Source organism: Marmota marmota, unplaced genomic scaffold (assembly GCF_001458135.2).
Source record: "Marmota marmota marmota unplaced genomic scaffold, marMar, whole genome shotgun sequence".
NCBI classification, from domain to species: Eukaryota; Metazoa; Chordata; class Mammalia; order Rodentia; family Sciuridae; genus Marmota; species Marmota marmota.
In genome coordinates, this window is record NW_026000137.1 from 2,250,397 (window position 1) to 2,274,286 (window position 23,890).

Genomic DNA, 23,890 nt, shown 5'->3' on the forward strand with positions numbered 1-23,890 from the left:
GGCTCGCTAGCTCCCGGCTGGGCGGCGCCGCGTTAGTGGCGGCGGCCCGGTTGAGCGCGCAACTCTCCGCAACCCAGCGGCCCTAACTCCCCCCAGCGCCTCCGCCTCCTTCTCCGCCGCCGCCGCCTGACCATTTGTGTCAATCCCTCAACTCGCTCCCTCTCCTTTCCCTAGCGCACCCTCCGACCGGTTTCCAGGCGCCCCGCAGTCTGTCTTTCACCAGGAGGGAGGAGCCTTGAAACCGACGCGGAACTGGAGGCTCAGGGACCGTCGCCCAATCGCGGCACCCGCTTTCCGACGCAAAGGGAGCCAGCAGCCTACTTGCCAGTCCAAAAGCCGGCTGCAGGCGGGAGGAGGGGGAAGTGTGGTGGTGGCACAGGCACTGCTCAGGCACAAAGAGTGGGTTTGCTAGGAAGCGGGACAGGCTTGGTTGCTTTTGCTTTTGCGGAAGAAAAGGCGAGGACAAGTAGGAGAATGGTCCCATATGCTGCTAGAGATAATGAATAGGAGTCCGGCGGACTGCGTGATTTAGCTTTGCTTTCTTTTATGCATTTTCATGTGTAAAAATCCTGCTCTTAACACTGGTTAAAAAACAGCCAAACCCAGAGCTGAGATCAGAACACATGCCTCTGACTTATGGAGAGTACGGTTTCTTTTGAGTTTGTTTCTGTCGGGGTTCTGTTTTAAATATTGCTCCAATAAATCGTATAGCTCTCCCGTTGGGCTTGGCGGGCTTTGGACGCGCCATTTCCCCGAAGGAGAAGTTCACGGGATCGCTGTCAAATGAAGAAAAACAACAACACAACACAAACTTTGATGGAATTTAAAAAGTAAAACCAGACGCTCCTTCTGTTACTATCATTCCTCTTGAAGTCAAACTTTCTTTTTTTCTTCTTTAATCAAGTAAGAAACAGAAGCAAAGGAAAACTATCCATGACATTTTTAGAGAGAAAAACTTGAGAACTCAAGGACGGAGATGCTGGAGGCTTTTGAGACCCTCAGAGGTGGCGCGGGCCAGAGCTGCGCTGGCGACCTGCCTGAGCCCCTGGAGAGATACTAGGAACCTTCCTACACCCTGCTGGCTGCGGAGGGGGGATGCTCTGGGCTCTGATGGGAACTCCTGGGACCTAATCATTTAGGTTTCACAGGATGAGCTGCGGCATGATCTTTTGCCAGTACACACAACTGAAGACTCCAGTTTAAAACATACATACAAACAAACAACAAAGTCTGGGGGAGAAAAAAGCAAATGGCACAGTCCCTTTCGAATTCCCAAACAACCCTGTCCACCGCAGCAGACACATTTTTGTTTTCCTTGATTATTTTAAATGATGGCTTAACTATGTGACTTAGTTTTACCAATTAAGTGCCATTGTATTATTAGTTCTACTAAGGATTTTTGACCTTTGATTAGACTCTACCTCAGGATACTTTTCTGTAACTATTTTCAATCACTCTTTAACTATTCATTTGTTTACTAGATACTTACCAAGCACCCACCCTGATGTATGTATGCACTGTCTTAGGTGGTAGGGTACAAAGATCAAAAAGGCATGGTCCCACCTTAGGGGAGGGCAAAGTACAATGGGTACAGTATTTAAATCTGTGATCATAATGTGCACCCCAAAGCTGAAAGAGCACAAGGAAGCAACTAGCTCAGGTGACAAGGGGTGGGAGAGTTCTCAGATGAGGCAAGTAGATGCAAGGTGCAAAAGACAGATACTCAAAAGTACTTAAATTGCTGGAGGGGACAGAAAAGGTGAGTGTGCCTGGGGCCATGATAGGGGAGGAAGGTTTTAGTCCTACTAAAACGTGTGAGTGAAATCATGCAGACAATAGGGAGCTATTGAAGGTCATCTTTTCTCACATAAGCAGGGAGTCGCTCTAGGATAACTGTGAAAGAGGGGCAGGCTGTCCTTGAGAGGATAACATTCCTCTACACTTAAGATGAGGATTACTAATGCACAAACAAACAGGGCAACCAATTTCATCACCATGAATATTGGTGTCTCTGAGGAATGTGCAGCCATGTCTATCTGTTAAGGAAAATGACATCTATTTGTCTCAGATATGCATATTATTATTTTTCAAGTATTCATAGTAAATTCATAAAGTATGTATTTCTTTTAAAGTACTTCGGATTCCTAGGTTTTTTTTTTAAAGATACTAAGTGCTCAATAGGTATTATATGTGAATGTACATAAGTGTGTGCTTATGTGCACCTTGACTATAAATCATGTTTTAATATTGAAAAGGAGGCTGGGAAGAACAGATGCTCTCTGAGAACCTTTGAGTAATCACAGTCAATCACTGTTCATTTTACCCTCTTGCATACTGGCCAATAGGCTCCCTGCAATTTTTTCTCTAGCTTTCCACCCTGGTGCTGAAAGTGACCCATCCTTAGGAATCTTACTAGTCATCTCTCTTCTATCACTCCTTTCTGGTAAAGACTTGTCTTCCTGTGTTCCATTCACTCAAGGTCATTCTAGGTGACTGGGCAGGGTGAAAGGTAAATTCATTCTTATGCATTAATGACCAACAAGCTTCACATTCATTAGGCACCACCATCACTTTGTCATCCCAAATCCTTCCTCTTCCCCACCAAAGGCATAGGGCACAGTGAACATGACAGAGTACTCAGTTCTGTTCTCGGAGTAGGTGACACTCTTCCTGCTTCAAAAGATGTTCTAATGGAATTCTTGAGTTTGTTTTATCTTCCACCCGATGGTGAAGTTTATTAGAGGAGGTTCAGAAGTACAGCCAGAGTTACAAAAAAAGAAATGGGGAGAAAATGTCATTCTCATCAGATTATAGAACTGGAAGGAACCAAAGAGATCATCTAGGAACTAGTTTTTTCTCCAGTTTACAATTAAGAACACTAGGCTAGAAATATTAAGGGATGTGCCTTAGGTTAAAAGGTCTTGTTTGGCTTGAATTTCATTGGATGCTTATTTTAATCCTTTCTCTATATTTTTTTATGGACTATAGACCATTTTATTTTTTTAAGAGAATTCTTTGTAATGTTCTCCCTCGATGGATTGTACAAAAAGACCTTGTAAAATGTTTTTTTTTTAAATCATTTTCTGAAAGGTATTTTTCAAGTTATACAAACAACCCCCCCCCACACACACACAATGAATTAAACTCAATTTTCTATTTATTTTTATATTGATACAATATTTCATTCATTAAGCCTGTGTGACACAGAGGAAGCTATTAATATCAAAACCAAGAAAGCCCGTGTTGTGGAAAGAAATCTTTTGGGGATGTGATGAAGGCAGTGGGTACCAATCTATTAGAAGAGAAATGTGAGTAGTCTATTTTAACTTTAGGTTAGAATATGTCATTTTCTTAGGATGTGGAAGAGCTTGAGATCCACAGCTCAAAATTACTAAATACATATGAACTCTTTTGAACTTGGTAATAATAATATTTGCACTGAATATAACCTGATTCTCCTTGATATTGGTTTGTTAAGCATTAGACTCAAGCTATTTTCTTATATCAATGATCTCATTTTACCAGGTCTTTCTAAAATTTTTTGAAGTTTCTCCAGACTTCTGTCAGTTGAATATAGGTAATTATTGGATCCAGTTCCAATTATATATGGTCAAGTATATGCAGACACAAAAGCAGCTAGGCTCCAGGTGCATCCTGAGGGACCTTAAAGTTTTAAGTGAGTGGTTTTGTTGCTGGCTGGTGGGTGTCAGCTTGAATTGTCTTTGTTGAGTAACAGTGATCATAATACAGATTAAGACTATATTTTTGAGGAACTACCATGCATATTTGTCATTGTTTTGCCCTGTGTGTGCGTACATTGTGTCACTTAAACTGTACTCTGAGGTGGTTACTAATCATTACCCCTTTTTAATAAAGAATCTCAGCCTCAAAACAGTTAAACAGTTTAATCAAGGTGCCAAAAATCAATAAGTGCAGAGTAGGTCTTGGATCTGACCAGAATCCCTGGACTTCCATGGAGTAACACCATGTATACAATTCCACTCCCAAAAATTATAGAAGAAAATGTGGTTTCTGGGTGCCCATCATGTTGGTTCTTCAATATTTAACATAGCTTTCTGTAGCCAGAATATATATGGTAGGGGTATAAACACTTGGATTCACTGATGAATTAGATCAGCATTTTCCAAATTCTTTTTTTGTGAAATACAATATCTTCCCTAAGGGTGATTTATAAAATAAATCTGGTCACAAAAGTTTGGGAAAAGACCATACGACAAGTCCTAAGTTTAAGAACCTTTTCAAAACTTTGTCTTATTTAGTCTCTCTCTCTCTCTCTCTCTCTCTCTCTCTGTGTGTGTCTCTCTCTCTCTCTCTCACACACACACCCACACAAAGAAAAATTACATCAATATTTTGTTTGACATTTTGCTTTCAGAAATGCTGGATTAAACTGTGTATATTTTATTTGATTAGATTCTTACTTCAGCATCACTTTGGTATTTCAAGAGCAAAAAAGGAAAACTTGACCTGTTGCATCTGGAGTTCCTGACTTCTCTCCTAGAATTCCTAGGGAAGGTATGTTGATTGGTTAGGGAGCCCTTCTGATAGAGAAAGAACAAACTCTTCTATTCCCTTCTGGGCAGCATCACCTAGGAGTCTATTATATTGTCTTTCTAGAGACACAATAGGTATAACTGCCTAAATCTTCTACACAGATCTCAACCTCATTTCCTTCTTGAATTTCCAGCTCAGAAATCTCTGCATAAGCTAATTCTTTTCTACTAAAACGTCCGTATTATTTTGCAACAATTTTAAAGTTAAATCTTTTCTTTCTTCATTCTTACATGAATAGGTTCTTGACATTGATGAGATACTTCTTTCATTCATTCACACTTAGAGCCTCAATTTATATCTCTCTTTGAAACATCCATTCTTTTATATTTAACTTTCTTTAAAACAATTTATCAAGAGATTGTCATGTACCACATATTCTCTCTCCTATGCAGAAGTTGAAAAAAAAAAAAAAGTCAACCTGAATGTGGAATGACTAGAGGTTGGGAAGTGAGGGGGAAGGTGGATAAAGGGAGACTGAATTTGTTCAGTGAACACTGTATGCATCTATTGTAATATCACACTGAACCCCATAAATATGTACCATTAGTACACATCAGTGAAAAAATAAAAGGGATTGCCAGCATGACTATCTTGACTTTTATCTTACAGGATACTCATACCTGATTTGTGTTAAGGTCACAAACTAACATATCTCTTGAGAGTCAGCCATGATTTGTTATAATTTACATTTTGAGTATGATAAGATATAAAGATTAAATGCAAATGGTTGTGTTTCAAAATATGAGTCATGGATTACTTGTACACAAAACTCACGAAACAATTTGAAAAAAAAAGTGAATTTAAATAGGAAAAAAAAATCACCATTACTGAATTTTCATCAACAAGTTAAGAAAATAGTTACCCCCAATCTTTTTGTAATTCAAAAATTAAACTATAAAAGGTGATTATTATTCTATTTCTCTGAAAGATCATATATAAAGAGCTGTTCATGACTTTGCCTTAATTAGTTCTGTTGTCATTGTGCAATTGGAATAGTGTGTACTGTCCTGGGAAAACCTTTGCAGAACTTACATGCATTTGTATTAGATTTAGAATGTTGTCCTGCGAGGCTCTGGCAAAAAAAATATAGATGAACCCTTGTAAATTAAAACCTTATGCCTCCTGGGCTTAAAGGGGCCTCGGTGAGTGCTAAGACATGGGGAGCTGAGTTTGCAATCATTTTGGTGCAGAAAGAAATTTTTAGGAGAAGAAGCAAAACTTGTGCTTCTATAAATGAAAATTTCTGTTTCCTCTTCTCAATGGAGACTTAAGAAATTGACTTGCATGTCACTTGACTTTTTGGTGTGTGTCTGTGGGAAATAATGTTATATAGCTTTTAAAATCATAATCTTATCAAATCATTTTACTTTTCTTTAGTTGTTTCATGCTTTAACCTGAAATTCCTTTTATCATGGAGAAAGTAAACAGGAAGTCAATCCAGTTTCTAAAATGTTGGTACAAATTCTTAAAATAACATTCTTTGGAATTATGATTAAGAGCAAATGGAGCATGCACCTAGGCATTTTCATTTCTTAGCCAGGGTAAAGAAATGCACTGGGCTATTTGTGCTTTATTATAAATCAAAGGCCGAAGATAACTCTAGTGGGGGGGGGAGAGAGAGAGAGAGAGAGAGAGCATTTTCCCCATGAAAGTTATCATAGAACCTTATAGTACCTGACTGTCACACTCTGATTCAGGTAGTAGGGTTATCACCCTCATTCAACAGAAATGGAGACTGAAGAAATTGACTTGCATGTCAGTGGGGAAACAAAAATTCAAATGTAGTTACCACATGCATTTGGATAGCTGCATGCCAAAGAAAACAGATACATTCCATGGATTTTGAAACTTAATTAAAGAAAGTTCATTAGGAAATATAAAACTCTTCCAAGAACCTAGTTCTAAGACAGTCATTTGGATCTTTTGGCATAAGGGATATCAAACACCTAAGGGCGATGTCAGAAGGCCATTTCTTACACTTGATGATGATTTAAAAAAAAAAAAAAAAAACAGGTTACAATGGCAAATCAATTTTATTTCTGAAAGTGTGTCTATAGGGAGGTAAAACAATGTATAACTTTCCTTTGATCTGAGTTGAACTAGGGGTAGACGTTCAGGAGAGGTACTCTTCAATCTCACATTTATTTCTGCATCTAAAGAAAGGTAGGGACATCATAGTGTTCTTCAGGGCTGGGTAAAAGGCACTGTGGTTTCTTTTATTATGGAGAATCTGTCTTCTTTTACTGAGCCTCAGTTTCCTCATTTGTAAATCAGAATGATAATCTAATGGATGTTGTTTATCTTGCTGGCTTTAACATAGGGTAATTATGATTGCAACAAAGAGATATGTATGTTTACATTTGAAAGTCAGACGGTTAATCAATAGGCAAGTGCATTGGTTAAAACCTAGCACATTGATTTTTAGGAATCTCTGCCTTTTTGATGAGATAGGATGGGATGCAATTGCAGTCCATTTCAACCCAGGGCTTTAATTTCGGCTTTCATTTCCCCTCAGTTCTCTCAAGCACAGAAGTAAGAGAAATCTCTGTTACAGGGGCTAATTTGTGCTTCCCCTTGGAGCCTTTCAGTCTGTGGAGGTCATGTGGCATTCTGTTTGCTTCAGGCCCTTTAGATTAACACAGAACTTTTAGCTTAGAAAGAAAATAAACTTTAAAATCATTAGAAACTAAATATGCATTTGAAAAAATATGCACACAGATCAAGATTGGATCTGATGATTTCACAATGGTTAAATTTCCCTTGTATCACTTTATCGCCTCCAGACCTGTTAGTGTTCCACATACACATTGCCATGTAACAAAGGGTCCCAAATTTAGTGGCATGACTTTATATCCATTACATTATTGTCATGACTCCTGGGGCCAGGAACATGGACAGGGACAACATGAATGACTTTGTGCTCCACAAAGTCTGCGAACTCAGCTAAGAAGACTGCAGCAGCTAAGCAACTAAGGCAGTCAAGGGTTGAAACAATGGGAGCTAGAGTTTCCCATTCCAGACTGCCCAGCCCATTGAGGTGGGGGGTGACTGGACTTTGATGGGACTCTCAGCCAGAGAGCTTACCTTCTTGAGCATGAAAGTCTTAGGATAGTCATGGACTTCTCATGTGGAGGCTCAGGGTTCCAGCAAACAAGGGGGACACTACATGTTCTTTTACCGTCTAGGCGTGGAAGTCATACAGTGCCATTTTCATAGTATTCGAATGGTCAAAGAAGTCACATACTACAATGACACAGCCACATCAATGTTTGTAGTAGCTCAACTCACAATAGCTAAACTATGGAACCAACTGGGTGCCCTTCTACAGATGAATGGATAAAGAAAATGTGATACACACCCACACACACACTGGAATATTACTCAGCCTTAAAGAAGAACGAAATGATGGCATTTATCAGTTAATGTATGGAGCTAGAGAATATCATGCTAAGTGAAATAAGCCAATCCTAAAAAACCAAAGGTTGAATGTTTTTTCTGATATACAGATGCTAATTCACAATAGGGGTGGGGGTGGGGCTAGGGAGGAATAGAGGTACTTTGGATTAGGCAGAGGGAAGTGAAAGGAGGGGAAGGATATGGGGGTAGGAAGAACAGTAGCATGAAAGGGACATTATTACCTTATGTGCATATATGAGTACATGACTGGTGTGATTCCACATCTTGTACAACCAGAAGAACGAGAAGTTATACTCTATTTATGTATGATGTTTCAAAATGCATTCCATTGCCATGTATAACTAATTAGAACAAATAAAAAAATAACATTTACTGGGTACTTACTATGTGCTAGTTAAGTCCCACATCAGTTCTTCAAGAGATGTCTTATCATATCTCCATTTCACAGATGAGGAAAGTGAAAGTGGCTTAGAGAGGCCGAGGTTGGGTGGGTCAGACCCTAATTAAAACCAGAATGGAGATTTTAACCAAGACTGGCTATAGCAAAAAGGAGCTTAACCAAAGGGTTATATAATTCCTCCTCAACTAACCAGAGAAAAACCTTTGAAGAACTGTTAAAAATGTTAAAGATATGGCCTCTCACAAGCATTGAAAAATGTTTTGATAAAATTCTTACTAAAAAGGTCTGGTGGTTTCAGATCCACAGCAATTGAACAAAACATCTCACCTCTGCATAGACACCTATACCCAGGCAGAGTATTTTCCTAACAGGATTGTGCAAGATCCAACTAGCAGAGCTGAAACCTTTCCCAAGAAGAATGAGGTGAGTCAGGAGGCCTGAGGCTGACTGTATTGTGACTGCTGGGAAATCAGGCTTTTGTCCTTGACTCTTACTTAGATATCACTCCCTAATTCAGAAATGGTTTCACATCCAGAATTTGTCTGTTATCATGACGTTATAATGTAGAACTGTTTCATCTTTCAGGGCAATTAGAAAGTAGATAGCTGAAGCTCAGGAATACCAGGCTCCCATTTCTTAAACTCAATTTTCATACGTCAGACCACATTATCTAATGGGTTCATATCTATACAAAATATAAAATTACAAGTAGACTCACCTCTGTGAGAAATTAAAAACCTGTGTCCCATAGGAGCTCTCCTTCTTACTAAAATATTTCAATTTGCAGATAGAAGAATGTAACCCTTGTGATGCCAACCACGGAAGTTGGGGGGATAGATGGTAATCCCAGAGCTCTGATGCTTTAGAACGAATTTAGAGACTGAAATGTTAACTCTGCCAGTCCTGTTTCCAATTTACCTCATACGTGGGGATTAGTAGAGACAGGAAATAGGATTTTCCCCATCCCTCATTTCCATCTAACACCAGCAGCTCTCTCTGTTTCAATTCAAAGTTTTTCTTACCAAATGACGGTCATGGCAGATCTGTTCTCACACACTGGCCACGAGAAACTCTGTTAGCCTTGTTCCTACTTCCATAGCTGCCTTTTCTCCAGTCAGTCTACTGTGGACATACTGCTCCCCAGAGCTGCATTTCCCTGTCTCTTCACTGCCCAAGTTTAGAAAGATTTTTCCTGACTATGGCAAGAAAGATTCTTCAGTCTTGGCGACCAATGGTACATGGGGTCTTTATTCTTTCTGCCATAACATAGCATATTTTCCAATAGTTGAGGTAAGTAACTACCCAAGCAGTTGAATCAAAGGTTTCAATTCAAAGTTTTTCTTACCAAGAGGAAACCCAAACCTACAGTGGCCCCTTAACCCTCCCATTCAGCCAAAGTGAAGTTTCATTATTTCCCAGGAACTTTTCAAAGAAATATGAGTCTTGTATTTCCATCTATTTGACCATGGGTACTTGGTGCTCAAGATACAAAAGCAAACAGGGCAGACACCTTCACTATCTTCATGGAACTTTCCTTCTATCTCCTACACAGGACACAGGCTACATGCTGGACCATTCGTTCATATATGCATGCATGAGTGCATTCCAGTTGGTTTAAATTGTTAAATCTTTTGTTTGGGAGTTGTAGATAACTGTAGATAGGTTCATCAAAGAAAGCAATGTGTGGTAAAGTGAATGCATGGGAAAGTCACAGCCATGTCTAACAGGATTCAAAGAAGAAATAAACAAGTGCATGGACAAAATTAGCTGTACCTCTTTGGCAGGAATTTATGAATCATCCTTCAGATAGGCTTCATTGATGTGACTTAGTTATCAACAACTCCAAGTCAGTTAATTGGGGAACATCATTGGTCCAGCTTGAGGGTAACATCTGCCCCTGGACTAATTGGTCTGGGTCAGGGTTACTGGTCTTAAAGGATAATCATAGTTGTTGGGGGCTATCACTGGGTTAGGACCCCAGAGAAGAAGTCAAAGAGCCTCTGCAAAAATTGTTTATATAACAGAGGAAGGAATTGTCCCAAGAGCATCTGACAAAAGTATCAGATCAAAGAAAGTTTCATTATGGAGGAGAAATATAGTTCTGTCACCCAAAGGATGAAGAGTAGTTAGCTAAGTCAAAAGGGAAAATGGGGGAAGGAGAAAGAGTGGAGCATCATGATAAACAGAAAAGGTGTCTGCAAAAACTTAGAGGCAAGAAAGAATAAGGCACATTTGAGAACTGATAAGAGGCTGGTTATAGTCAAGGCCATAGCTCTTCTCTGGTGGACTGGAAGTCTTTTCTCAGACTTTACCTTTGTCATCAGATCTCCCAGGAAGTCAACAGGAGTCCTGATGACCAGAAAGCATATTCCTGAGTTCCTGGGCAGGATTTCTTTCAGCTGGTCCTTCTCTAGTATTGGTAATAAAGTTAGTTGACACCTCTGATTTATGGTTGTTTTTGCCTTTCGGGAATGCTTATTTTCTTTGCAGAAATATATTGGCTTTTCTTTTTGAAAAAAGAAAATGATTGATGAAAATTTACTTCACTTCTTTCTCTAGATTTAATAGCAATGCCACCTAATCTTTGTGTCTATAAAACAGACCTATATAAATTCTAATAGAATTTTAAATAGTTTTAAAAGCAGCTCTTGAATTCTAGGAGTCTGTAAAATCATTTTTCTATTAGTCTAAGGCCAGAAATTGAGCTGTTGGAGTAGCATAAGATGAGATTTTGACCCGCATTTATTAACACTTCAAGGAATAATTATAAATTGATATTGTGATAACTGTGGTGATTTGAGCTGAGAAAACGTGGAAGTTTGTGGTGAACTAAAGACAATCAAAATTCCTTACCTTTTCTCCCACTGGAGATGGGATTTATTTCCCTTCCCCTAATCTGGGTTGAGCTTGATATTCACTCTGAGCAATAGGAGGAGGAAAAGGAGGAGGAGGAGGAGGAGGAGGAGGAGGAGGAGGAGGAGGAAGAGGAGATCATCCTGTGCTGGGTCCAGGCCTAGCCCTGAAAAGACAGAAGCTTCCAGGTTTGTGCTCTTGGAAGCCAGTCGCCATGTTGTCAAGAAACTCCAGTGGACTGCTGAACAACGCAGGTGCACAGGAAGTCCAGGAGTTGGAGGTGCCATCTTATGGGTATCAGCACCAGACAAGCTCCCAGCTGAGTATGGCTCTCAGTGACCTCAGCCACATGCTGTGGAGCAGCTCTGCCAGCTCAGCCCAGTCAACCCACTGTCTTTTAAGGTACTTTGTTATATAGCAATAGATACCAAAGCAGGCTCCATGTGGGGTTCTTCCCCCTACCCCTTTTTTAGAGAATTTTTTTATTGTTTTCTTTACTTTTTGGAATTTTTAAAAATTTTATTAATACTTATAAGTTGTTTTACTAATAATTGACTCAAACAGCATATAGTAAAATTGAAATCTTCCCTCCTTTCTCCTAGTTACTCACAGAGGCAACCACTTCTGCCAGTATAAACACAAACATATATAGTATCTCTGTTTCCCAATTTTTTAACATTATGTTAAAATGTAAAATTATTTTACTTTTAATACTACTTTATACCTACTTCTCATTACTTGCCAATATATTTCAGAGATAGTTTCATACTAAAATGTCTCATTCTTTTAATGACTATAAAATATTCAACTACATGATGGATGTATCATAATTTATTTTTAAAAATCCCCCATTCATTGGTGTTTGCTTCTAATCACTTATTGAAAATAAAATTACAATAAATGTACTTTTATGTATTATTTCATACATCTGCAAGCCCATGAATATATTCTTAGAAATAAAATTGCTACACAAAACAGTATGTCCATTTTTAATTTGATAGCTGATACCAAATTATCCTCCATACCAAATTGTAACAAGAATGCCCATATCTCTACACCTTGGCTAATATATCCAGAACAAATTCTTATATATAGTTTGTTGTGGTTTTACAAAATCGATTCTCTAAGATTCTCTGATAATTATGATTTCACCTCTATTTCTTTGTTATTTCATATTTCATTTCTCTCTCTTATTGATTTGTGTTGGTTAGAACTTTCAGAAGAATATTAATTAACACTGATGGTATTGAACACAAATGTTCTATACTTAATCTAAAGAGACTATGTCTGCTTTTTTTCCACCAAAAGTAAAGCTGAAAAATAAGAGTAAATCTGATGAGAAACAGGTATTTTTTTGTTTGTTTTTAGGACATATTGTCCATCTAGTCCCATTATGGAGAGTGGTTATCAAGAAAGGATATTACATTTTTTCAACTTTCAACCTCTGTGGAGTAGTCAGATAAATTTGGTCTCCTTCAATCTGTGAATATGATGAATTAAATGAACAGGTTTCCTAATTTTCAGTTCTATTTCTATCTTTAAGGTAAAACATCGTATACTTGATCATAATCTTTGATTTTTTGCTGCTTTCTTGTTAATATTTTTATTTAAAGCCCTGCACTTTTATTTATAAATGGAACCCATCTATTGTTTCACAGGAAACTTGGTGAGAAAATACTCCATGAGACACAAAAGTAATAATAGTGTGAGTGGATAATCCCAGTGGAGAAATTCCAGTAAATGGAGAAAATGCTGAGGATAAGGGTGGCCACCTCTCCGGGGAAAGAGGAATGGGGGTGAACATTCCCCAAATCCTAAGTTGTCAGGAGAAAAAACAAAAAGGCTCACATCGGACTGTTGGATCCCAGTCAAGGAGAGGTGAAGATCTTATGCCGAGAAGTTAGTGCTTATAATAACCTATTTGGAGAAATACCAAATTACATGTATAATAAATACACAGTCTAATATAAAAATATTAAGTCACAAACAGCAATTTCTTAAACTTCCTTAACACTGATTTAAAAAAAGAATATTTTTTTCCTATAAAAAACATTTAGTAGAAAAATAAAAAATTATCAGATTAGGCTTTGAGGTTTCAACCTCCACCCCATATATTATTCATCCAAGTGAATAGCGTTTTCATTTCTTCGTTGGTGGAACAGTTTCTCCAGCACAGTGTTTATAACCATGGAGGAAGAGATACCAGAGAGATGGCTCTTCAGGGAAACTATGACTTCCCCTCCCTCAGGCGGTGGGCAGAGTGGAGGCAAGCAGGCAAGTAGACATCCCAGGTGTGGTAGAAGTGGCATCTGGAAGTCCTTCTCCTTTCCATGACCCTGGAAAGCTTATTTGGTGTTCTCCCACAGGAGAGGAGAGCTGAACCTGAAAATGTTCTCAAGCGTTCTGGAAGTCTACAACCCAGAGGAGGACGCAGTCTGACTTTTATTTGTTTAAATGTTTGAGTTTAGCAATGATATCACCAGGAGCTATTAAGCTTAATATGGGATGAGCTAATTTACAAGGTTTATTAACACACGACATTGGACATTCCCTGATTCTGCAGCTCATTATGTGGGTGACTTTGGCTAAGGTTTATTTAATGATGTGAGTCTCAGTTTTCTCATCTGTAAAATGGCTGTTATAAACATAGCTTCTTGGATTACCTCACTGGGGAGTTGTGTAAGGATCAAATGACCTAATGAATGTGAAATATATATATATATATGTATATATCTCACATTGAAACCATTCTCTAAAAATAAGGTACACTGCATGAGTCACTTGTGAAAAATATCTTCATTTATTATAACAATTCATCCCAATTGTTAGCTAAATAGGAAGATTCTACCCACAATAGGGTTATCAGACCAACTACTGACATAGGATAAAGCCCTTGACCAGTATGGTAAAGAAAGAGTTTATTTTTCAACAAATAACTATTAAAAGTACAATGACTGCAAAACCATTTGGATTCAAATCCCAGCTCTGGTACTTATCACCTGAGGATCTTAGGCAAGTTTCCTGACTTCTCTGTGGTTTGGTTTGTATACTATGAGGAATGTGGTCATTATGAGGATTTAATGATTTCATATTTAGAAAACACTTGAAATTGTGTCTGACACATGTGAGTGCTGCATAAAGACTTATTTTAAAAGTTATATGGCAGGTGATTCTGGAATTAAACCTCTATACTGGCTAATTGGAGAAGGTGAGTGCCATTGATGCCATACCAAATGTAAGTTTTAAACAGCCTTTGGGTTTACAGACCTAAGTGTAAATATTTTCGCTTTCAGCATTTAGTATAAAACTCACACATAAGTCCATTACAAATACTTCCTTTAGACAACATCAAGCCAATGTTTAGATCTGTGATCACAGATTTGATCGGACTGGGCAATCCACTTAACCTCTTCATCCTTCAGCTCCCCTCTGCAGATGTGCAATAAAAAATGCTGGCTTCACAAGGGTGTCCTAAGATGAAAACAAGATAACATTTGTAAAACTTTGACTGCTTGCTGGGAGAGGCGCCACCTAAATGCAGATTATAATTATTAACATCATCTCATATCCCACTGGAGACTGGTTCAAATGCCATTATCCTATTAAATGACTAAAGCCAATCTTAAAAATTACAATGTCAGGGGCTTGAAGAGCTAGGAACATGGTGCCAGACATCTTCCTGTGTGAAAGTAGTTGAGATGGTGCCACCAGACTCTGCTGTGTTGAAAGTCACTTGGAGCACTCCCCAGGTTCCTCTTGGGTGGAGCCTAAGAGGGATGCTTAAGCACTTTGCAAGGATAGCTCTCTTGGGGTTCCCATGGGGTTCCCATCTGTAGCTCACAAATGTTAGCAAGTTCACAGGAATCTGGAGTAGAAAGACTTCCTACCTGAAGCTCATTAGCCACTTACAAAGCTCTTTAGAGAGGTTTAAAATTTTGTGGAACTCAAGTGACTTTAATCTTCTCTCACCTATCCCAGGTTTTCATGGGAGAGACAGTAGCTGACATGTTCAACAAGTAAATGAATAAACTGAAAGAGGCAGAAATAAGCAAAGTGACTTTAGGTGGTACACAGATGTAATTACATACACACATAGTGTGTGTGTGTGTATGTGTGTGTGCGCGTGCACATGGGCATTTATAAAAGTTAATACAGGACATGAAACCTGTACATTCATGAATATTATTGCTTTGGACAAAGATAAAGTTGGTATTGAAAAAGATGGCTGGTAGTAAAGAAAAAATGTATTTGACTTAAAGAGAAAACTTAGGTAATTAATAGTAATAGAAAATAATAATGCCGTTTTTAAAGCAAAAATCACAACAAAAGTTAAGGAAACATCTGCGAAGAAAGATGAGAACGTTTGTTTCTTGTTTTCAAATTTCCAAGTATGGGATTTAGATCCCAGGACAGAAGTTAGAGAAAAATGGTTTCTTCCGTCTGGATTGATCACCACTGTTTGGGAAGCCTTTTTACATGCTTTTAGTCATTTTCAGGTCAAGCATGATTGTTTCTGTTTAATGGATGAGGAAACAGACTTAGTATCCTTGAAAAGTTGTGCAATAGCAAACTGGCAAGTGAATAAAAATCTGCATATGTTGAAATACTGTTTAGGGAAGGGAATCATATGCTAAGTGCTTTTTACAAAATAGAGAACTGTTTACTGAAACTAGCGGAAACCCATTTAACTTCTCAGAAACCCGCAAATATAACGGTGTTCCCATTTATCATGGGTCTCTCATCTACCCTGTTGCTGAGCACTGTGCTGGATGAGGGGGACCTAGTGGGGGGTCGCCTGGTTTGTTCTTTCAGGGACTTAAATCTGGACAGAGGCAACACATAGCCAGCCCTTTCAGGCCCCCCAGTCACATTTTGCTTGAATAATGGGGATGTGAAAGTGGTTTTAAAATGTTATCATTTAAGTATCTGAGTATTTCACCTAAAAATCTGATGCCTGACTTCTCTTAAAATTAGGCATGACCAAGTCTGAATTCCTGCCTAACAAGACTTCCGCTGGGGCTCTGTGCTCTCTCTCAAGTCTGATAGAGCCCTTCCTGTCTCTCACATCTCCTTTACTTATTTGCTTTGAAGCCTCAGTTGCAAAAAGCAGGCAGACAAACTCTCACTGATGAGCTCTCCCTGGGGAATGATCAAATGAGCCCAGGCAACAGTCCCCTAACATGTGGGACACCCAAGGTGGGGTGAGTCAACCATAGAGCTTAAGGTTAAATATTAAAACAAATATAATTTTGTATGCTACCTGAAACGGGTTTTTACTTCTTTGTTGACAAAATTCTTGCACATTATTTGCCATTCATACCACAACTTTGAGAAGTAGAAGAGGCAGGAATCATCATCCACATTTTACTGATTAGGGAATTGAAATCCAAAATGGAAAGAAGTCTCCTGGAGGTGAAGCCTGGAACTAGAGTTGGGTACCAGAGATTTCTTAAGAAATTGCTCTACAGGAAAATCCTGGCAGAGCAGAGAGCAGCAGGAGAGGGAAGGCAAGAATGTAGCCTCAGGGAAAGGCCACTCTGGCCTGGACCCTTGAGGGGGCTCTGAAGCATAACTGCACCACAGAATTGCTCTCGATGAGCCCAAGTGCCAACTTTCTGTACCCCTTATCAATCATTTTCTGGCTGTGGCCTTCCCTCATTAGCTTCCTGGGTGAGATGGCTCCTCTGTTAGCCCAGGGCAATTTCCCCAGAAATAGGGGCATCCCTGGGCTTTCAGCAGTCCATATTGGAAGCAGCTGCAGAAGGGTTCACCAGCCCAGTTAATAGGATCTGGGAGGGGGGGACACCACAGCATCTTCCACAAACACTGAACACATGGTTAGAGTGAGATCCACCCAAAGGCATTCTCCTCCAGCACGATTTGCTACAAGATGTGCTTCAGGGGGTGGAACTTTCAGAAAATACACAGGGTTCCTTTCCAAACAGGAAAGGTCTCAGTCTACATTTTGAGCATCCACGAGGAAATGGTCCTAGGTTTACAAACTTTTCATAGTGCGTTCTGTGCAAATGATAGAAATAGTTGGACCTTAAAATCTAAGACTTTATAGATCAATAGATAACAGTAGGCGTCTAGATACACATACTTATTTCATGTGTGTATACACATATGAAATATCTTTTGCTGCAAATATAGATACAAGGTATGACTGTTCATGTTTGTCTGGAAAAAAAATATCTTGCCCCAGAAATGGAAAAGCTTTGTGTTCGAAGGGTTTAGAAAGTAAATCCTTCTTCAACAGAGCCTACCCCCTTGGGCTTTGTCATAAGAAGGAAGAAAGAATTTTCAAGAAATACCAGGTCGTCCTTCTGGCATATTCCTACTTTGTTCTGAGCTCAGAAGTGCATTTCATCAAGTAGAGAAGTGTGGGTTTTGCTAAGTGTGAATAGAAGAGAAAAAGGGGGGAATGAATCTAAGGTGGTATAAAACAGAGTTGCATTTTTAACCTTTAACAAATTTTTAGGTAGTTTACATAATTCTCCTTATGAAAGGATGCTAATTGTACGTATATCCCTCATGGTGGGAGACGTTCAATATTAGCAATTATGTCTGACTAAGGAGAAAATAAACAGGGAAACGTCCAAGGTAAGACAGCTTATTTTATTTCTTCCCTGATTTCTGTCCACAACACCTTCAAGATACCATTCCAAAGCTATTATCATAACTGAAATATTTTACATAATGGAAAGCACGGGTACCTCAGATCTCCTTTTGCATGACAAATGTTTAATTAGAAAAATAATAGGATGGAAATGAAATTGGTATTTACTATGACTGGAACAGAGAATTGTCCTAGAGAAGAAAATTCAGTTTTAATTCACCAACGGCAAAAAGAAAAGGGGGTGGAGGGGGGAAGCAAGTAAGAAAGAAAAGAATCTTAAGTGAATGCTGGAGAGAAACCAGAGACTAAAGTGTGTGGATTGTGCCTGTAATTGGGGTGGAATCAATCTTCCAGTGTCTCTGTGTCTGTGAGACACACACACACACACACACACACAAACACAGCCCAACGCAATCATAATAGTAATTATAAGAGAAGAATGTGGTAGTTGAAGAAGTCCTTTTAATTGCTTCTTTAAAAAAAAAATTCAGGTCCTCTAAATGTTGCATCTCCATCAGATTAGATAAACTGTATACCAAATTAGCATATGGTCCAATTCTGCACTGCATTAGCAACCTAATTATAACTGTGAAATAATTCAGTGTGGAACCATATGCTAAAATATGGTAATTGCTATTGTATGGTTTGGGAAGAACTCGTTGTGTTTTCCCCTGTCTTTTTGAGTCACTGTTGATAACTGTTTCCTTTGGTCAGCGAGTCAGAGGCCATGAGATTCTTCCTTATCACAGAACACCAATGAACCGCCAGCGCGATCCCTCCTTTTGCCATTTCTTTGTAGTTTTCTATTTCCTTAACAGGAATAATCTTGTCATAGTAAAAGTGAACAAGGCTCTGCACAAGCTGGGTCCCCGAATCCTTTGTTTATCTCAGCTCTACTCTCCTGGGTGCTGGGTACGGGGTTGGGCTTCTGGCTACTTCCTGTGCAGTAATTACCCAGGTGCTTTGTGTGAGAAGGGCTGTTCCCTGTTCTTATGAGCTAGTGTCCTCAAGCAGTGACAGCTGTCTTTAGGGGTGGACATCCCACACTGGGTGTTCTGTGGTAGATCTGGTGGCCAGTACAAGAAAGGCAGCCCGTGGGAGGGGAGGAGGAACAGGCAGGTAGGGTGTGGCTGGGGGTGGTAGGTCTCCTCTGAGGCCTATATTTTGTCCCTGGTGAGCAGAGCTTTCTCTCTTCTCCCTGATGGCCGTGTCTTAAGCCACTTTCCTCCCACACCCTTCCAGCAAGATGTGCTGCCCCATCTCAGGTCCAGAACAATGAAGTTGGCCATCTGTGGACTGAGACCTCAGAAAGTATGAGCCCCAAAGAAACTTTCCCTCCTCTATATTGTTCTTGTCAAGTCTTTTGGCCACAGCAATGAAAAAAAAGTTGACTAAAATATGAGATAATAGTGGAGAGTGTGGGAAGGTAGGTAACCTCGATAAGACTGGAAAATACAAGATCAGCAGGAGCCATCACTTTGGGAACATGAGTGTCAGGGAGGAGCCTCATGACCCTGGAACCTGAGCTGCAGGCACAGTGGTGGCAGGAGCTGTCTGGCAGATGTACTACCTTGTGGGAGGTCCCTTCCTCTCAGTCTCTATTGCTAAATACCAATACCCAAATCCAAGCCAATATCACTTCATATCAGGACTATTAACTGCAAGGGGCTTTTAACTGATCTTCTTGTTGTATCCCCTCAAATCCACCCTCCTCACAATTACCAGAATGATCTTTCCAAATGCACATCAGACAATTTCCTCATAGTGCTTAAACGTCCTTGGTGGCTCCCCTTCACGTCAAGAACCAAAGACAAGCTCATCAACAAGACCTCCATGAGCTAGCCCTGCCTGCCTCTGCCCCATACCTCATGCCCTGGAAAGAGCCACCTGCTCGTGTGCCCATCCCACCAGAGTGCTTTGGATACATTGTCACTCAGCTGGGGTCTAAGATCCTAGGGGTTGCTGTCAGCCAGTTCTGGGTTTGACTACTGGCTCTGGCATGTGACTAAGTTTGCCTCCTGAGCCTCAGGTGTGGAGCGAGGATGATCTGCTTCACAGGACTAATTGTGAATGAAATAGCAAATTTACAACACATGTAATAGTTCCCAGTGTGTAGTAAGTGTTCGGTGTATTTTGCCCATTCCTCCTGTTGTTATGATGATGTAAGTTTGAAGACTGAGCGTAGTCGTCTCCTGGAAGTTTTCCCTGTTCTGCCTTCAATTTCATAGGTAGTATTAAACATTCCTCTTGAGTGCTTCTTATTCCCTGGGCATCACTCCTGTTGGACAATACTGCAATTATTATCTTGTCTTCAAATATTGCTTCAGACTGTGAATCTCCTGAAGGCAAAGACTGTGTTGTCACAATCATTCCCAGATCCTGGGTGTCTGGCACCATCCCTATCACCAAGTAGGTACTCTGTTTGGGTTAGTGCTCTGAGTGGACATGGCTGAGTCAAGAAGGAGTAGGCTTGTAATTTCCATGCAAAAGGAATATATTTACAGACACCAGAATGAATCCAGGTGAAGAGGGAGAGTTACAGAGGGTCACACACCCTGGTGGTCAGATGGCAGAATCAACGGACGGAATCTGGATCACAGGTTCAGGAGGGTGCAAGGGCAGGTGTAAGCCCATGATTCCCAAGGCAGTATGTTCTTTATCTTCCTCTGGGAAGGGAGGTCCCTTGGATTCCTCCTGACTAGGGTTGGGAAGAAAGGCAGGAAGCAATTTACAATAGCCAAATTATGGAACCAACCTAGGTACCCTTCAACAGATGAATGGGTAAAGAAAGTGTGGTAAAGATACACAATGGAATATTACTCAGCCTTAAAGAAGAATGAAATTATGGCATTTGCTGGTAAATGGATGAAGATGGAGAATATCATGCTAAGCAAATCAGCTAATCCCCCGCAAAACAAAGGCTGAATGTTTTCTCTGATATGTAGATGCTAATTCATAATAGGGGGTGGGGCTCAGTAAAAATAGAGATACTTTGGATCAGGCAGAGGGGAGTAAAGGGAGGGGAGGGGAATCTAGGGTCAGGAATGATTGTAGAATGAATCAGATATGATTCCACAACCAGTGTGACTCTACATCATGTACCACCAGAAGAATGAAAAGTCATACTCCATTTATGTATGAAAAAGAAAGGGGGGATGCAGGGCAGTTTCTCATAACAAAAAGACAGTAATTTTTAAAAAAACCTGAAAAAATCAGCCAATCAATCTCAACATGTTCTTTTCCTAATTCAAGATGTTGTGGAAATAATGTGTTCTTTTTCGGAAATTCCACCTTGGTGGTCCACAGTGAAAGAGACATCTCCTTGATGTATTCTACATTATAGTTTTGTCATTTCATATTTTGACTCCAAAGAAAGCAAACAAGCCTGAGATGGCCTACGGACCACTGAAGGTGCCCCAGCTTAGTTCTAACCACACAGAACAGAGCAGCGTGTTGAGAAGAAAAATATAAAATCAGCAGAGATAAGCCTCCTTTCTGCTTGTGGGTCACAAGATTTATGTGCATTCTTTATGGGAAAGCCTGGTTTGGGCATTTTTCCATGTGACCAAAAGAAAGAAAACAAAGTCGGATGGACAGGAAGGCAGGAAGTTCTGAGAGCTGCTTCATGGTTATTGTTACTAGGGAAACCAATTCTTTAGTATTCATGTGTTCGGCAGACGGCCATACTGCATCTCCGAGGCTGAGGCAGAATGGCAGGAGGGAGAGGAAGGGATGAAAACAGCCAGACAGACAAATACAGAAGCTGTTGTCAAAGTATGTTGTTGATTTAGCCATCAACCGTACTTTCTAGTGACTTTAAAAACGAGATCGTTGCCAGCATCCAATAATTCAAAGAGCGATCGGGGGTTTGTGTTCCTTTCTATTATCATATTCACATATTGTTCACTCACTGCAAAGCAAAGCTTCTCCAGAGGAGACAAAGATTCCTGAAATCTAGTTCCATTTTGAGAAAATCATTACTGCATGAAAAGAGCCTCTAGAATTGATCTCTGTTTTCCCTATCCCCCAAAGCCTCTTTCCTTTAGTATCGAAAGATGGTGGTGGCAAATGTATTGTTAATGACTTCAAAGGTGACATTCTCTCTAGCAGAGAGTGGGAGCATTTGACAAATTCTCTGAGTATCCGTCGTCCTAAAACATAAAGGAAATCCATTCCACAGAAATCAGAATCCTACAAAGACAACCATCATCCCACAGACCTGTTTATAGTTTACAGGTGGTGCTCAATTAATGGGTAGCCAAGTTCTTCAGCACATGAAAAAGCAAAGTCGAGAAATATGAAACTTTTAGTCACTGATCACAGACTCAGAGTGAAAGTAAACTGGAAGGGGCTGGAGAAGAGAATCTAATCTAATCCTCACATCCCCTCTCCTTCCAATCCCACATCCCGGGGCAATCATTAGCACAGGAATCAAGAAATTGCAATTGAGATCATGTCTGACTAGTGCTTCTCCTAGTAAGGATCTGGACAAAGGGGTAGGCAAGAACTTTCTCTTCCAGAAAAGTTATCTGAATTATAATGTTTCTTAAGTGAAAAATCAGAATGTCCTGGCCCTGTTCCCTCTGATCTGCGTGGCCGAGAGGAACTCACGGGGGCTTCGAGGGGTGGCTCCTGGTCTGGAGGTACTAGTATCCACCCAACTGGATTGCTCACTATTAACAGCCCAGCACGAGTTCATGTCACTGACATCCTTTCCACATGATCAGTCAGTATTAATTGGACACCAACTGTATTCAAACCCCTCTACTTGATATGGTGAAAGAGGTAAAAATGAGTAATGGTTAGCTGCGGAACTCAAAGAACCCACCATTTAGTGAATGATAAACAGAGTGAAAAATGTAAGTCTAAGCCGATCACATCCTTCCTTGGCGTTCTTTAAAATTTGTCATCTGACCTGAATTTCCCTGGCTCCTGGCCACTCTCCAGCTTCATCGCCACAGACCTCTGGCTCGTTCCCATTTGCCTGCACCTTCTCCTCCACTCAACCTCCAGATCTCAGTTAAAAAATCACTTCTTAAGGAAGCTTTTTAAAATTCCTCAGGTCAGGCCTCTTGCTTTATCTTTTAATTGCACCCTCTTTTTTTTCCCGTTGTTGCAGTAGTTGCACTTTGATCACGTATTTGGGGGATTGTTTGATACCACTTGTCTTCCCTTCTAGACTCCAAGATTCATGGGAACAGAGACTGAGAAGCTTTTGCTCATCCCTCCAGCCTCTGCTCATTGTAGGTCCTGGTATAGAGCTGACTCTTGGTAGGTGTTTCTTAAATAACTAAATATACGTCCATATGGCATGTTAGAAGGAAGAGGATCAAAATCCTCAAGAGCTTTTAAACAGCCAGGCTGCAAGACAGTGGTTTCTTTCTTAAAAAATTGCTATACATCCATACAGGGTCTTATGAGAATGTTTCTGGAATGAATAAAAGAATGAGTGAGTGAATGGATGATGAATTGGGCAAAATCATCTCTCATTCTCTTTTTTGTTTGTTTACATGATTATACATTACATAAATAGCAATGTTCATAATCTCTGTGTGTGTGTGTAAGTGTGTGTAGCACAACTTGTGAAAGATGAGCAAAAAGAAAAAGAAAAAAAATAGCCAATCAAAAATTCAAGATGCAACTGAGGGACTCGTCTTTGTCATTTATAGGAAAAATAAAATCTGGCCAGTACACTTCTGTAATAAAATACTGGAAAACTTTAATTTTCTGAAAAAGAGCTCTTGGTAGCTTTGGCTATAAATGCTGGCCTGATAAACTTGTGTCTCAAGTATCTTTAGAGCTGCAGCTTTAGTCTCCATGTACCAGTTACTGAAAGGCCTCTCCCAGTTTACTTGGGAATCTACATCTATAAAATGATGATTCCAATCTCCCATGACAGCTGGAAAGCAGACACCATTAGCACTCAGTACTTCATGATTTGTAGTGCTTGTCACAGTCCTCCTTGAACTTTTCAGTGGCTGGGAGCTCTGAGAGGGCAAGCCTACTCTTATTTTATCCACCCTTCT

At 39.9% G+C, this 23,890-nt stretch overlaps 2 protein-coding genes across 2 annotated transcripts in view; both read right to left on the minus strand.

The window, feature by feature from the left end:
• The window catches only part of Fzd1 (frizzled class receptor 1), a 6,301-nt gene extending 5,817 nt beyond the window's left edge, over positions 1-484 (minus strand). Inside the window, exon 1 of the mRNA XM_015502316.2 lies at positions 188-484. Coding sequence (XP_015357802.1) covers positions 188-484 — 297 coding nt within the window. The remainder of the gene's footprint in view (positions 1-187) is intronic.
• Positions 485-14,209: 13,725 nt separating this feature from the next.
• Positions 14,210-23,890, minus strand: part of Cdk14 (cyclin dependent kinase 14) — a 614,076-nt gene continuing 604,395 nt past the window's right edge. Inside the window, exon 14 of the mRNA XM_048785430.1 lies at positions 14,210-14,716. The gene's annotated coding sequence lies outside the window, so the exon portion shown is untranslated. The remainder of the gene's footprint in view (positions 14,717-23,890) is intronic.